Source organism: Schistocerca cancellata, chromosome 8, assembly GCF_023864275.1.
Source record: "Schistocerca cancellata isolate TAMUIC-IGC-003103 chromosome 8, iqSchCanc2.1, whole genome shotgun sequence".
NCBI lineage: Eukaryota > Metazoa > Arthropoda > Insecta > Orthoptera > Acrididae > Schistocerca > Schistocerca cancellata.
Window position 1 is genome coordinate 326,545,726 of NC_064633.1, and position 17,562 is coordinate 326,563,287.

General features: G+C 48.7%; 1 protein-coding gene across 1 annotated transcript in view; it reads left to right on the forward strand.

Moving 5' to 3' along the window:
* The window catches only part of LOC126095542 (nose resistant to fluoxetine protein 6-like), a 149,207-nt gene that overhangs the window by 23,188 nt on the left and 108,457 nt on the right, over positions 1 to 17,562 (forward strand). Inside the window, exon 3 of the mRNA XM_049910322.1 lies at positions 4,456 to 4,649. Within this exon, the coding sequence (XP_049766279.1) occupies positions 4,456 to 4,649 (194 nt within the window). The remainder of the gene's footprint in view (positions 1 to 4,455; positions 4,650 to 17,562) is intronic.

Genomic DNA, 17,562 nt, shown 5'->3' on the forward strand with positions numbered 1-17,562 from the left:
CGGGGCAGTCTGAGGATCTAGGCGAGTGGACGCCAGGACAATTGACGCACCGAGGTGGTGGGGTGCATGTATGTTCCTCACGAAGAGGACGTCCACAATCGCCACAAAGGGGCTCAGCCTCACACCGTGACGACATGTGCCCAAAGCGCAAACACCTAAAACAGCGCATAGGAGGCGGGACGTAGGGTCGCACGTCACACCGGTAGCACATCACCTTTACCTTCTCTGGGAGAACGTCCCCCTCGAAGGCGAGGAGAAAGGCCCCGGTGTCGATGCGACGGTCTTTGGGGCCGCGCTGGACTCGCCAGACGAAATGCACGCCTCGGCGCTCCAGGTTGGCCCTGAGCTCCTCATCAGATTGTAGCAGGAGGTCACGATGAAAAATAACCCCCTGCGTCCTATTTAGTGCCAGATGTGGGACAATGGAGACTGGGATGTCCCCTAGGCGGTCACACGCCTGGAGCGCCGCCGACTGTGTGGCGGAGGTGGTCTTGATAAGAACGGACCCGGAACGCATCTTGCTGAGAGCCTCGATTTCCCCGAAGATGTCCTCAATGTGCTGAACAAAGAACATGGGCTTGGAGGTGGCGAATGTCCCCCCCCATCGGTTCGAGAACAGACCAAATAGCGGGGGAAGTACTTCGCCCCAAGCCGGTGGGCCTGTCCCTCCTCCCATGGAGTGGCCAAGGGGGAAAGGGCAGGAGAACCAGAACTAGAAATGGTACCTTTTCTTTTGAAAGACTCGGCCGCAGAGCGACCTGATACGTGGTGACGTTTCATCTGCGAAACGTCCGCCCAGATACCACCCACTCCGACCAGGGGCTCTCCCCACGGGCGCCACCCAGCCGCAGCAGCAAGGGCCACCTGGCAGGATGACCATTGCCGGGAGTCCTGATGCCCCAAGGAGACGGGCATCTACTCCTTGGCCGACGTGGGGAGGGTGCAGCTCAGGTATCGGCAGTACGATCCCTGTGTTGTCAGGGGGCTACAACCTAGAGGGTACATGACGACCCCACCACAACGGGCTGGCTACCGTGCTGGATTTCTGGTGCCATGGAAAGTCCATCAGGATCGCTGGTGCAGATGGAGACGCACTATGGGCGTAACTTTGACAACCCAAAAGGCGTTTAGGCCCAATTTGAGTAATAGTGGGTATGGTGACAACGCCTGTGCAATGCTGAGTGCCAAGGTCTGAGTGCACTTAGGACCAGTGGTACACCATGTAAGGTGTCCTTCCCCAAAAGGCTCGTACTTCTGTAGAATTTTGAAAAATGGAGGTCAAACCCCAAGGGGGACCATCACATGGAAGGCAGAAACAGTTGAAACTCCTTTTAGTCGCCTCGTACGACAGGCAGGAATACCTCGGGCCTATTCTTACCCCGGACCCGCAGGGGGGACCGGTACGCGATGTGGAGAAGAAGTAGGGTGAGGGATGGAATATTCAGCAGCAGCGAGAATGACTTCCGTGAGGTGTGCGACCTGACGATCGCAGCTTGGGAAGGTTTGATCCTGAAAGGTCGCCCTGGAAGAGAAGAGCCCCCAGTCTGCCTTGGAGATGGTCCAACTAGAGGAGCACGGAGAGGGAGTATGCTGCAGGAGATGGATAACACACGGGAAGTGGTCGCTCGAATATGTATGAGATGTGTCCGAAAGAAAAGTAGGGGCGCCAGTATTGAGGCAGACAAGATTGAGCTGGTTGAAAAGGTCTGCTAACAAGGAGCCCCTCGGGCAGGATGCTGGAGAGCCCCAAAGGGGATGGTGGGCATTGAAGTCTCCAGTTAACAAAAATGGTGCAGGTAGCTGAGCAATAAGCTGCATCATGTCTGCCCTGGTAACGGCAGATGACGATGGAGTGTAAACGGTACAAAAGGAAAACGTAAAAGTGGGGAGAGTAATGCGGATGGCAACTGCCTGCAGGCCGGTGTGCAACGTGATGGGATCGTAGTAAATATCATCCCGGACCAGCAACATAACCCCTCCATGAGCTGGGATGCCTACCACAGGGGGTAGGTCAAAACGCACAGAGGTGTAGTGTGCCAAGGCAATTTGATCGCATGGGCGTAGCTTCGTTTCCTGGAGGGCTACGACGAGCGGACGGTGCAAGCGGAGCAGCAACTTCAAGTCCTCTCGGTTGGAGCGAATGCTGCGAATATTCCAGTGAATAAGTGCCATCGTAAGAAAAGGAAGATGAGAGAAGGGGTCACCTCGAAGGCCGCTTAGGGCCTGGCTTCGAGCGAGCACTGCCGCCGCTATCAGTAGGCGGACAGTCATCGTCCATGGGGTCTATAGGGTCATCGGCCATCTCGGGAGGATGGCCGGGAGGGGGAGCTTCCTCCGCCGGTGAACGGCCAGATGTACGGCTACCAGCGGTGCGGCCAGGCGAAACGGATGACGGCCTGGGGCGGCAACCGCTGGGTGGCGCAGGAGAAGAAATGCGCCGTGGCGGAGAATGAGAACTGTGCTTCCTATGCGCCTTTTTGGAAGGACGTTTGGTGGAAGTACCGGTCGAAGGCTGGGAGGTCGAGGTACGGAGGAAGTCTGCATGGGATGGTTCCTTCTTGAAGGCCCGTGCATCTGACTTCGGGGTCTTCGTCTTAGCAGAAGCTGAGGAAGGGGCTGGTGTCTGTGGGTGATGGGAGGAAGAGGAGACGTCGACCGCGCGATCTTAGCACTGGCCGAACGGACGACCGTGGTGCTGAAGGTCAGATCGCATGTCTGGGTTGCTACCTCCCGGGTAGTCCGAGGAGAGGCGAGGACAGTACTGTATTTTCTCGCTGGGAAGCCAATAGCTTGCGAGCAGCCGAGGTGGACACTTTCTCTTTGACCCGAATTTCTTGGATACAGCGTTCTTCCTTATAGACAGGACAGTCGCGGGAGGATGCGGCATGGTCACCCTGACAGTTCACACAACGAGGAGACGGAGGTGGACAGTCACCCTCATGGGCATCCCTGCCACATTTAGCCGCATTGGAACAAGACTGTCGAGTGTGATTGAAACGCTGACACTGGTAGCAGCGCATAGGTGTCGGGACATAGCGGCGAACAGAAATAACCTCGTAGCCCGCCTTGATGCGCGATGGCAGCTTAACACTATCGAAGGTCAAGAAAAGTGTCCGGGTCGGTACAAGGTCATTGTTGACCTTTTTCATGACCCTATGGACAGCCGTCACGCCCTGCTCAGCGAGGAAAGATTGAAGCTCCTCGTCAGTCAATCCGTCGAGGGAGCTAGTATAGACTACACCACGAGACGAATTCAAAGTTCGGTGGGCCTCCACCCGGACAGGGAACGTGTACAGGAGGGTGGCCAAAGCAGTTTTTGTGCCTGAAAGGCACTCTCAGTTTCTAGTAATAAGTTGCCGTTACGCAACCTGGTACAAGATTTGACAGATCCGGCTATGGCATCTACGCCCTTCTGAATAACGAAAGGGTTGACAGAGGAAAAATCCTTTCCGTCCTCAGATCGAGAAACTACGAGGAACTGTGGGGCAGGCGGTAGTACTTTTGTCACTGTTGGCTGGTCACGTTTCCGTTTTTGGGTCTAAGTCGAGAGAGATGGAGTAGAATCCATTGCGGAGGAATCCCCGATGATTGCCAGCGTCTCCGATGGCGCGCTCCTTCCTTGTAGGGACCCTCTCAGAGGGCACTCCCGCCTTAGGTGAATGTTTACACCTCAGGTCACACCTCCCGAGAAACAGACGGAGGGACCAATCGGCATGGTCAGAAGGTATCAGCTCAGGCAATCACCCCTCCCCGGGCCTGGCCTTTACCAGGGGGTACACGCGTGCCTTACATGTCTACCCAGGGCGGGGACTTACGCGTTACCCCGTCACCGGCTATGCGTGCGAACGCGTGGGTCGGCCTTCAGGCACGCACAGGGAGGAAGGAAGAAGAGGAAAAAGAAGAGAGAGAGGGAGAAAGAGGACAGACTGTCTCAAACGCCGAGGCGGAGACCAGAGAAGGCAATGAGAAGGCAAGGAGAAAAAGGCAATGAGAAGGCAAGGAGAAAAAGGCAATGAGAAGGCAAGGAGAAGTCAAGGGAAAGAGTAAGGAAGACAGTGAGGTGGAGAAGAGCAAAGAAAGGAACCAACAAAAGGAAGGAAGAAACGAGAAGTGAAAAACCAAAAAGACCACGATTATAGGTCGTGGAACCGTCCGTCTCCGGACGCAGGCGCTAACTACCCCCGTGAGGGGGATGGACTCCTTTCAGTCGCCTCTTACGACAGGCAGGAATACCTCGGGCCTATTCTAATCCCCGGACCCGCAGGGGGGTCAGAGCCATTTGAACCATTTTGAATACGTAATAGCCAGCAGCCCAATAGCTTATTATAAATCCCAGTTCTAGAACGAAACTATCCAGCGGTCACAACGTGCATGTTTTTCTAGCTGTTATTTTGTCTCAGCAGTTGCAGATTATAGCCCTTCACACGCCACAGTAGCTTTCGTCTTTGTGTGCAGTGCATGGACCACACGTGGTACCTGGCAGTGGACATGCAGCTGTTCTGGGCATCACCGTTGCTGCTATGGGCACTGTACAAGTGGCGGCGGGCTGGCCGCGTTCTGCTGTTGGGCATTGTGTTCGCCGCGTCTGGTGCCGCCTTCGCCATCACCTTCTGCTGCAGCCTGCCCTGGGGTGATATTCCTGGCCTCCCGTGAGTTTTGTATTCCAACCTATGTCTTACATTTCTAGTCGTGCGAGGCTATCAACGGCCATGGCTGCGCTCACACAAGCTCAAAACTGTTTCATTGTTAATTTCTTTTTTAGATGTTTATTATTTTCAGACAAATACCAGGATATGCAAGTTTACATTTCGTATGGCTATTTGGTGTACCTCTCTTCTTATCATACATCACACATACACAGGGTAAGCATTAAAATACCGCCAAACTGCATGGTCCGATTCCTGGCCGGAAATGGAGGTAAAAAAGAACTATGAACATGTGTCCGGAAATATATCGTTGCCACGATAGATTGCGCCGACGAATGTACGTTGCTCCAACCGCGTGCCATGTGTGCTGCATGCTGTGTGATTAGCCAAGCTTACTGTAAGCAGCAAAAATGGTCCGGTATTCATATCGACAACAAGACGAGATGGTTTTTTGTGTTCGACCAAGCAGATGGAAGGTAAAGAGCCAGCATGGCTATACCAAAACAAGTCCTCACAGACACCAACCGCATCACACAACATTCCAAGTCAGTTTGGGGCCTTTGTGTGATAATGGGTCCTTTCAGACAGACGAACGTGCCGAGAGGTGGCGGACTGTGCGTACATCAGATTGAGAAATTTTGGAAATTTGTGGTAAGATCTTTTGGGACCAAAGTGCTCAGGTCATCAGTCCCTAAACTTCAACAGTACTTAATCTAAGCTAAACTAACTTATGCTAAGGACAAAACACACACACACACACACACACACACACACCCCTTCAACGGCGTGATCACGACGCCTCTCTCCGCTACTCGGAGAATGCGGCAACCCATGACGCGGCGAGTGAAGACGTGGACTGCGTGCTGCAGAGGTCGCTTTGAACATGTGTTGTGACGTGGTCTGTATTGTGTTTCATATTGTGTTCTGGGGCGGTTTGTTCTCGTTGCATGCACACAGTCCATTTCCCGCCACATGGTCATAGGACCTTTCTTCCTCGATTTCTAGTCAGGAATACGTCCCTGCAGCTTGTCGGCTTAATATTCACTCCGATCTACTAGAGAACCTGCGAATGCTTCGCAACTGCTAAATACACATATCAGAAAAATATTTGCACCACTCCGGTTCCCAGAACGCCTGGAGGTAGACGTTGACTTTGGATACTGTATCACAGACAGAGTTCTTTCGACGGTTCAGGGATGTCACTAAACCCGCTCAAAGATGTAGACAACCATGCATGAGCAGCGCCTGTTAGGCGGATGGGGTCCGACAGCCGATCAGTTCCAGTCATTGCACAACGAAGGAGGTACACGGCTCGTGTTGTCTGTAGTTCAACTATGCCTAGATGGTGAAACCATGGTTTGATCGCGTCCGCATTGTTACTTTGTGCCAGGAAGGGCTCTCAACAAGGGAAGTGTCCAGGCGTCTCGGAGTGAACCAGAGCGATGTGGTTTAGACATGGAGGAGATACAGACAGACAGGAGCTGTCGGTGACATGCCTCGCTCAGGCCGCCCAAGGGCTAGCTAGTACTGCAGTGGATGACCGCTAACTACGGATTATGGCACGGAAGAACCCTGACAGCAACGCCACCTTGTTAAATATTGCTTTTCATACAGCCACAGGGCATTGCTTTATGACTCAAACTGTGCCCAATAGGCCGCATGATGCGCAATTTCACTCCCGACGTCCATGGCGACCCCCATCTTTGCAACCACGACACCATGCAGCGCGGTACAGATGGGCCCAACAACATGCCGAATGTAATATATCCGCCGTCCGCGGGTAGGAAAATCTCAGAGTGTGAGTTATAGCGTTTTTACTTAAACTGAAGTTCTTCTTCAAAATTTACAAAACAATATTCGTGAGGTAGGACTGATCCTCCAAGCCTACCAATAACTAAATCAGAGATTCTTCCAAACATAAATTGTCTGTAGTAACCATGCAACTTCACCAAACCAAGCCCCGGGCGTCTCGTGAAGAGCGGCGCGGAGTCCACGTTGCCGTCACCCGATGACGAGTAGAGGCCCTGCGAGGATGGCTCCGGTACGCTAGCGGCGGTGGACGATGACGCGGCGGCTACGATGACACCAGTGGGCTCGCTCGGCGTGAACTGCCTCTCCAGGCTCCTGCGCCAGCCTAAATACTGCTTGGCGCATGAATATGGCTAGCCCTATTTGCAGTCACTTGTCGAGCGGAAGGAAAGAGGTCCGCGGCTGTAGCGACCTCTTGCGGCGCCGTGGACGCCTCCTGGTGGTCTCTGGGAAGCGTCTGTGTTTCCGGGACGACCGGCCAGGCTGACCCCTCCTCGGTCCGGGGCCCGCTGTACCGGTCTGCTTCGCGGGTAGTGAGAGTTGCAGGCGCTTAGTCTGGACACAGTAGAATGGACCGCTCAGGATTGGCTTCACATTCTCTCCACCGATGATTGTCGCATATGCCTTCAACCAGACAATCGTCGGAGACGCGTTTGGAGCCAACCCGGTCTAGCTGAAAGCCGTAGGCACACTGCCAAGCGAGTGCATCGAGGTGGAGGTTCCCTGATGTTTGGGGTGGCATTATGTGGGGCCGACGTACGCCGCTGGTGGTCATGGAAGGCGCCGTAATGGGTGTACGATAAGCGAATGCCATTCGCCGACCGATAGTGCAACTGTATCGGCAGCATATTGGCGAGGCATTCGTCTTCATGGACGACAATTCGCGCCCCATCGTGCACACCTTGTGAATGACTTCCTTCAGGATAACGGCATCGTTCGACAAGAGTGGCCAGCATGTTCTCCAGACATTAACCCTATCGAACATGTCTGGGATAGAATGAAAAGGGCTGTTTATGGACGACGTGACCCACCAACCACTCTGAGGTATCTACACCGAATCGCCGTTGAGGAGTGGGACAATCTGGTCCAACAGAGCCTTGATGAACTTGTGTACAGTATGCCACGACGAATACAGGCTTGCATCAATGCAAGAGGACGTGCTACTGGGTATTAGAGGTACCGTTGTGTACAGCAATCTGGAACATCACCTCTGAAGGTCTCGCTATATGGTGGTACAACATGCAATGTGTGATTTTCATGAGCAATAGATAGGGCGGAAATGATGTTTATGGTGATCTCTATTCCAGTTTTCTGTACAGGTTCCGTTGCGACTTCCCGGTTTACAAGGTATGGGATACACGAAATCGTAATGAATCATACACAATAAAAGTGAAAAAGATCTCGAAAAGTTCATGACCGATTTACTTTAGGTTTTTACACGGTCTACACCTACGTCTACTTCGATACTCCGCACTCCTCCTTTCGGCGCATGGCGGATGGTACCGCGTACCACTACTAACATTTCCTTTCCTGCCCCACTCGAAAAGAGAATAGGGGAAAACGATTGTCTGTATGCCTCCGTATGAGTCCTAATTTCTCGTATATTTTGTTTGTGGCTCTTAGGTGCAGTTTATGTAGGAGTCAGCAGAATCGTACCGTAGTCAGCTTTAAATGCCGGTTTTCTAAATTTTCTCAATAGTGTTCCTCGTAAACAACGCCGCCTTCCTTCCAGGGATTCTCGTTTTTCTTGAAGCATCCTCATAACCCTTGCGTATTGTTCGAACGTACCAGTAACAAATGTAGAAAAAAATGGTTCAAATGGCTCTGAGCATTATGAGACTTAACAAATGGTTCAAATGGCTCTGAGCACTATGGGACTCAACTGCTGTGGTCATAAGTCCCCTAGAACTTAGAACTACTTAAACCTAACGAACCTAAGGACAGCACACAACACCCAGCCATCACGAGGCAGAGAAAATCCCTGACCCCGCCGGGAATCGAACCCAGGAACCCGGGCGTGGGAAGCGAGAACGCTACCGCACGACCACGAGATGCGGGCGAGACTTAACATCTGAGGTCATTAGTCCCCTAAAACTTAGAACTACTTAAACCTAACTAACCTAAGGACATCACACACATTCATGCCCGAGGCAGGATTCGAACCTGCGACCGTAGCGGTCGCGCGGTTCCAGACTGAAGCGCCTAGAACCGCTCGGCCACACCTCCCGGCAACAAATGTAGCAGTCTGGCTCTGAGTTGCTTTGATGTCTCCCCTTAACACGACTTGATACGAATACCAAACACTCGAGCAGCACTCAAGAACAGGTCGCACAAACGTCGTATACCCAGTCTCCCTTACAGAATAACTGCACTGTTCTAAAATTCTCCCAATAAATGAAAGTCGACCATTTGCGTTCCCTACCACAAACCTCACATGCTTCGTCCATTTCATATCGTTTTGTAACGTTACACCCAGATATTTAAACGATGTGGCTGCGTCCAGCAGGACAATACTAATGCTATATCTGAATGTACCCTAATAAACATTCAGACGGACGTAGGCTTTGCACGCAGAGGTCAGAAACAATCTGAGAAACTTGTAATGATATTACAGGTTAGTTTCTGCTGATAAATAACTGTTAAGAAAAATTTTTTATGCATTGCTGCATGTCCTAGTTTATTAGCATTGAAGTTAGCTGATCAGGCCGTTGCGCGCGTAAATTCAAGCAGCCCGCCAGATATAATTAGGGTCCGTTTCTCTCGTAACGTACATGATAGCGTACAAGACTGTTTAGCCTTTGGAATACCGTCCCATGCCCAATTTTTGTGTCGCTGTCTTGTGCGGTTTTAGCAAATGACACGAAGGACAAGTAGGGCAATACTGCCTCTGGCGGGCCGCTTGAATTAGCGCGCGCTGTGGTCTGATTGGTCACCTTCAGTGCTAATTATCTCGGAAACGGCGCAAACGTTCGATTTTTTTTTTTTCCTTAACAATTATTTCTCATCACAACTTAACTTGCAACACCCTTCCAAGCTTTTCAGACTCTTTCTAATCACCACATATGAAATATATCTTATTTCCGTTGGACTGTTTATTAGATTATCGTGTTGTAATTTAAGTATTATTGTGATCAAGAACTTTTCGAGGTTTTTAGAAAGGACATTCGCCCTTTATATATTATTCTACATTTCGCGCTTCACACATATGTCTTCATGTATTTTATATACGTCAGTAGCGAATTTTTCCCTGCAATTTCTTCTGAATCCTGAGGAAACTTCCTAATTCACCACTTTTTTATTCCATGCGACTCCAGAGAGGCAGAGGGAGTGTGTTAAATGTAACTGTGATAGTCGGCCATGTGGCATGATCTTTGGTCACAAAACATATGGATAAAATTACTGGCTGGCTGCAGGCCTCATTCTCACGACCTGGTTGACGCACTGAGTAATGCGATTTCCACTTCATACTTCTAAAATATTCCAAGTGAGCTAAATACAGGAAAGAAATACCTATAGATTGTTGTCAAAACATTTTTACTTGTCACCTCTTTTCATCCCCTAGTAGTAGTAGTAGATGTTTATTGATTGATTTGATTGATTGATTGATTTTAACAGGAGAGCTAAAACAGCTTAGGTCTAGCCCGCCACTGCCCGCACCGAAACTAGGTTTATTGTGCGGTATCGCTCCCTGTATATCTAGTAAAGCCAACTAGTGCCCTTAAGTAGTACAAGGAGTCCCTCTACCAGTTTTTTGTTAAACACAATTTCTTCAGGTCAAGTAGTTCCGAAGATTCTGTATCTTTTACTCTCCAGTGCCATGCATTCAAAGATTAGGTGTGATACAGTTTCTTCACCCTCATCACCGATCCTACATTTAGGGTCCTCTTCCATTATACCCATTGTGTGCAGGTGTTTTTTGAAGTTCCCATGGCCGGTCATCAGTCAAGTCATGTGTTTGATCTCTTTCCTGTTCAATCCCAGGATTACAGAGCAGCTTTTAAAACATGGTTTGGGCATCATTACCTTACCATGTTTTTGTTTATGGACCTTGGTCCAATATCCTACGTGCTGTTTCCTAAGACAGTTCCGTAGTTCTAATTTGATCACAGCCTTGGTGACTGTCAAGACAGGTTCCGGTCCAATAAATGGAGTTGTTGCTCCCATCCTAGCCAATCTGTCGGCTTGTTCATTGCCACAGATGCCTGAGTGGCCGGGGACCCACACTAGGTACACCCTATTGCTTCCCTCTAGCTCCACCAGAGCCCTGTGGCAATCTGCTGTAATTTTAGATCTTGTTGCAGGAGCTGCCACTGATTTCAGGGCTGCCTGGCTGTCTGAATAAATGTAGATGCTACGGTCATTGTAGCACCTACGCATATTCTCCTCCGCACGTGCCCTGATTGCAGTAATTTCGGCTTGGAATACAGAGGCCAGTTTCCCTAGAGAGATGCTGCTCTCCAGTCTTGGCTGAACCCCGTACAACCCTGCCCCAACGCCTTGATCTGTTTCGACCCATCGGTGAACGAACGGTGTCCCCCGTACGGTGTCGAACTGTTTTCTCCCACTGCTCCCTACTTCCAATTATTATGTTGTAAGGCTTGTCGAAGCAGTTGGGAGTTATTATATAGTCGGCGGGCATTTCCCCAGCTATACCTATATTTACCTCACTCACTATGTTAGTGTTTGATTCTGGATATCCGAATGAGACCCAGTTTCGGCCAGTTTTAAGTCTGTATGCTCCAGCTGCTGCCTCCATCTTAACCCAAAGGTGAAGTGGAGGCGTATCCAGCATGGCTTCCATTCCAGCGGTTGGTGTGCTACTAATTCTGCCCGTTATGGCTAAGCAGGCCAATCTCTGCACCTTAGCAAGCTCTTTAGCAGCAACCCGCTGTTCTACCTTCTTCCACCACACTACGGCCCCATAGGAAATCCTAGGTCTAACCACAGTGGTGTGTATCCAGTGCATACCCATGGGGCTCACTCAACAACATTTTTATACAAATAGTAATCCATGTATATACCAATGTTGGTTGCAGCTGGTCCAGAATTACCTAAGTTATCCTTTTATGTCACAAATTTTCACCCGCCCTCCGCCATAGGGCTAACGGGGGTGTCTGACTTTCACAGAATTTTTTCCCATATAGCAAGTAATATGTGTGCAAAGTTTGGTAGGAACTCCTTCAGGCGTTACAGAGATACGCCGATATGCCAACAGCTTGCTCCCCACCCCCACCACTCTAGCGGTGGAGTGCCACAGGGAATGTCTGTCCACAATAGCCCTACCGTTGCCGGAAACTATGGATTCGATATTGATCTCGAACATTATCGAATATTTTTAGACGTCATGGGTTCTCATCCCCTACCCTGCGCTCACCCCCAGACTGGTGGTACTAATTCAGAAACTTCGCGCACACAACTCAGCGAAGTTTCATCGTAATCGGATGAATGATATAACAGGGTGTTTCCGTAACAGCGTGCAAATATGTAACAGGACATAGAGAATGTTCCACTGAACAATTTAAGGCAGGGAACCTGAGGTCGGAGAAGCCAGCTTAAGGAGATGTGGAAGTGAACTTGTCTATCGCTTTGTGTGGCATTACCGTTTCCCACCTTATTTACAACTAACATGCGTACAAGTTTACACGTACTATGCTGTTTATTTACATGTAAATTCTTTATTTCCTTTAAGGAAACAAGGAGGACGAGCCCGATTACCAGGAAGTCATGATTCAGGTTTTGCTTACTTTACTTGTTCATAAGGTGGCTCTGTTTCATCGCATTTACATTTTCCCATGACAGAACGTACTATGAATCAACGGTAAACCCTTTCATTACTCAGTGCTATTGAGAGAGTTACAGTACAATACGATGGAGCATTACTTGTACAGTATTTCTGGTCGCTGGATTGGAAGGGGTGGGGCCTATTCCACGGCCTACGAGGTCACCTGAGCTGAATCTCCTTGATTATTTCCTGTGGGGATATCTAAAGTCAGTTATGTATGAGACCTCAGCAAATACGGAGATGGAATTAATTGCCAGAACTGTAGCTCCCTGTGAAATGATTCGAAACACGTAAGGATATTTGTCAGGTGCGTCAGAATCTTGTTCGCCGACTTCATGCTTGCACTGAGGTTGATGGGCGTCAGTTTCAGCACGTTCTGTAACATGCAGTACAAATGGTACATTCATTGTGTCAGTGAAGGTATTTGCAGTAAACTGCAATTAATGTAAATAAAAAAGTACACAGTAATGCGAATTTATTATCTCCTTACGCTGACTTCTCAGTCCACAGGTTCCCTATCTCAAATTGTTCAGTGGAACATCCTTTATGTCCCGTTCAATTTTTGCACGCTCTTGCGGAAACACTCTACAGGAACACACAGACGATGAAAAATTTATTCGTTTTTGTAATATAAGATTCATTTTTAGTGAGGAGTGTGTTTGGCCTCTGCTCACGGCTGTCTACACTACTGGCCATTAAAATTCCTACACCACGAAGATGACCTGCTACAGACGCGAAATTTAACCGACAGGAAGAAGATTCTGTGATATGCAAATGATTAGCTATTCAGAGCATTCACACAAGGTTGGCGCCGGTGGCGACACCTACAACGTGCTGACATGAGGAACGTTTCCAACCGATGTCTTATACACAAACAGCAGTTGACCGGCGTTGCCTGGTGAAACGTTGTTGTGAGGCCTCGTGTAAGGAGGAGAAATGCGTACCATCACGTTTCCGACTTTGATAAAGGTCGGATAGTAGCCTATCGCGATTGCGGTTTATCGTACCGCGACATTGCTGCACTGCGCTAGCAGTCGAGATGACAGGCATCTTATCCGCTTATCTGTAACGGATCGTGCAGCCACGTCCCGATCCCTGAGTCAACAGATGGGGACGTTTGAAAGACAACAACCATCTGCACGAACCTTCGAATTCGTTTGCAGCAGCATGGTCTATCAGCTCGGAGACCATGGCTGCGGTTGCCCTTGACGCTGCATCACAGACAGAAGCGCCTGCGATGGTGTACTCAACGACGAACCTGGGTGCACGAATGGCAAAACGTCTGTTTACAGCATCATGATGGTCGCATCCGTGTTTGGCGACATCGTGGTGAACGCACATTGGAAGCGTGTATTCGTTATCGCCATACTGTCGTATCATCCGGCGTGATGGTATGGGGTGCCATTGGTTACACGTCTCGGTCATCTCTTCCAGAATGAGATTTTCACTCTGCAGCGGAGTGTGCGCTGATATGAAACTTCCTGGCAGATTAAAACTGTGTGCCCGACCGAGACTCGAACTCGGGACCTTTGCCTTTCGCGGGCAAGTGCTCTACCAACTGAGCTACCGAAGCACGACTCACGCCCGGTACTCACAGCTTTACTTCTGCCAGTACCTCGTCTCCTACCTTCCAAACTTTACAGAAGCTCTCCTGCGAAACTTGCAGAACTAGCACTCCTGAAAGAAAGGATATTGCGGAGACATGGCTTAGCCGCAATATCCTTTCTTTCAGGAGTGCTAGTTCCGCAAGTTTCGCAGGAGAGCTTCTGTAAAGTTTGGAAGGTAGGAGACGAGGTACTGGCAGAAGTAAAGCTGTGAGTACCGGGCGTGAGTCGTGCTTCGGTAGCTCAGTTGGTAGAGCACTTGCCCGCGAAAGGCAAAGGTCCCGAGTTCGAGTCTCGGTCGGGCACACAGTTTTAATCTGCCAGGAAGTTTCATATCAGCGCACACTCCGCTGCAGAGTGAAAATCTCATTCTGGAAACATCCCCCTGGCTGTGGCTAAGCCATGTCTCCGCAATATCCTTTCTTTCAGGAGTGCTAGTTCTGCAAGTTTCGCAGGAGAGCTTCTGTAAAGTTTGGAAGGTAGGAGACGAGGTACTGGCAGAAGTAAAGCTGTGAGTACCGGGCGTGAGTCGTGCTTCGGTAGCTCAGTTGGTAGAGCACTTGCCCGCGAAAGGCAAAGGTCCCGAGTTCGAGTCTCGGTCGGGCACACAGTTTTAATCTGCCAGGAAGTTTCGGTCATCTCTTGTTCGCATTGACGGCACTTTCAACAGTGGACGTTACATTTCAGATGTGTTACGACCCGTGGCTCTACCCTTCATTCGATCCCTGCGAAACCCTACATTTCAGCAGGATAATTCACGACCGCATGTTGCAGGTCCTGTACGGACCTCTCTGGATACAGAAAATGTTCGACTGCAGCCCTGGCCAGCACATTCTCCAGATCTCTCACCAACTGAAAACGTCTGATCAATGGTGGCCAAGCAACTGGCTCGTCACAATACCCCACTCACTACTCTTGATGAACTGTGGTATCACGTTTAAGTTGCATGGGCAGCCATCCACGCTCTGTTTGACTCAACGCCCAGGCGTATCAAGGCCGTTATTACGGCGAGAGGTGGTTGTTCTGGGTACTGATTTCTCAGGATCTAGGCACCCAAAATGCGTGAAAATGTAATTACATGTCAGTTCTAGTATAATATATTTGTCCAATGAATACCCGTTTATCATCTGCATTTCTTCTTGTTGTAGCAATTTTAATGGCCAGTAGTGTATGTAGGAGTGCTAGGTAGCCGTTATTAATCACAGTACAACAGACGAAATTATGACATACAACATTACTATATGGTCTACATCTACATCTACGTCTACATGGACAATCTGCAAATCACATTTAAGTGCCTGGCAGAGGGTTCATCGAACTACCTTCACAATTCTCTATTATTTCAATTTCGTATAGCGTGCAGAAAGAACGAACACCTATATCTTTCCGTACGAGCTCTGGTTACCCTTATTTTATCGTGGTGATCGTTTCCCCCTATGTAGGTCGGTGTCAACAAAATATTTTCGCATTCTGAGGAGGAAGTTGGTGATTGGAATTTCGAGAGAAGGTTCCGTCGCAACGAAAAACGCCTTTCTTTTTATGACGTCCAGCCCCAATACTGTATCATTTCTGTGACACTCCCTTCCATATTTCGTGATAATTTAAAACGTGCTGCCATTCTTTGAACTTTTTCGATGTACTCCGTCAGTCCTACCTGGTAAGGACCCCGCAGCAATATTCTAAAAGAGGACGGACAAGCGTAGTGTAAGCAGTCTCCTTAGTAGATCTGTAACATTTTATAAGAGTCCTGCCAACAAAACGCAGTCTTTGGTTAGCCTTCCCCACAACATTTTCTGTGTTCCTTCCAATTTAAGTTGTTCGTAATTGTAATACCTAGGTATTTAGTTGAATTTACGGCTTTTAGACTACACTGATTTATCGTGTAACCGAAGTTTAACAAATTCCTTTTAGCACTCATGTGGATGACCTCACACTTTTCGTTATTTAGGGTCAACTGCCAATTTTCGAACCATTCAGATATCTTTTCTAAATCATTTTGCAATTTTTTTTATCTTCTGATGACTTTATTAATCGATAAACGACAGTGTCATCTGCAAACAACCGAAGGAGGCTGCTCGGATTGTCTCCAAAATCGTTTATATAGATAAGGAACAGCAAAGGTCCTATAACACTACCTTGGGGAACGCCAGAAATCACTTCTGTTTTACTCGATGACTTTCCGTCAGTTACTGCGAACTGTGACCTCCCTGACAGGAAATCACAAATCCAGTCACATAAATGAGACGATATTCCATAAGCACGCAATTTCACTACGAGCTGCTTGTGTGGTACAGTATAAAAGTCTTCCGGAAATCCAGAAATACGGAATCGATCTGAAATCCCTTGCCAATAGCACTCAACACTTCGTGTGTGTATAGAACTAGCTGTGTTTCACAAGAACGATGTTTTCTAAATCCGTGTTGACTGCGTGTCTATAGATCGTTCTCTTCGAGGTAATTAATAATTTTCGAACACAATATATGTTCCAAAATCCTGCTGCATTACGATATGGGCCTGTAATTTAGTGGATTACTCCTACTACCTTTCTTGAATATTAGTGTGACCTGTGCTACTTTCCAGTCTTTGGGTACGGATCTTTCGACGAGCGAACGGTTGTATATGATTGTTAAGTATGGAGCTAATGCATAAGCATACTCCGAAAGGAATCTAATTGGTATACAGTCTGGTCCAGAAGACTTGCTTTTATTAAGTGATTCAAGTTGCTTTTCTACTCCGAGGATATTTACTTCTTCGTTACTCATGTTGGCAGCTGTTCTCGATTCGAATTCTGGAGTATTTACTCCGTCTTCTTTTGTGAAGTCGTTTCGGAAGGCTGTGTTTAGTAACTTTGCTTTGGCAGCATTGTCTTCGATAGTATCTCCATTGCTATGGCAGAGAGAGGGAATTCATTGTTCCTTGTCGCTAACGTACTTCACATACGACCAGAATCTCTTTGGATTTTCTGCCACGTTTCGAGACAAAGTTTCGTTGTGGAAACTTTTTTAAGTGTAGTGTGACCGCCAGACACCACACTTGCTAGGTGGTAGCCTTTAAATCGGCCGCGGTCCGTTAGTATACGTCGGACCCGCGTGTCGCCACTATCAGTGATTGCAGACCGAGCGCCGCCACACGGCAGGTCTAGAGAGACTCCCTAGCACTCGCCTCAGTTGTACAGCCGACTTTGCTGGCGATGGTTCACTGACTACACACGCTCTCATTTGCAGAGACAACAGTTTAGCATAGCCTTCAGCTACGTCATTTGCTACGACGTAGCAAGGCGCCATATTCTTCAAGAATGTATTCCGAACTGATAACATTGTGAATCGTGTACCGTCAAGAGCGACGTTCATCATTAATGGATTAAAGTTAAATATCAAACTAATTACGTCCGCTTTCTGAATACTAATTCCTTGTCATGTTCCAGACCTCACGTCAGTATAGTTCTTCTCTCCTCACGCCAGCCTGCGTGAGCTAAAACGCGTGCATTTCGGCCTCCACTAGTAACACGGTGTCGGCTCTTCTGCCAACACAACAATAAGCATCTCATTGTGAAGTCCGCGCTAAATTTCGAACTTCTGCAGAAGATCGCCAATCTTGGGGATTTTGCGTCTGTGTAAATATAGTTGGGCAATACAAAAATTATTTCAGTTTAAATGACACAAGAACAAGTTTCTTTGGTTCAACATTTATTTCAACACGTGAAGGAACAGATTACGTGAGT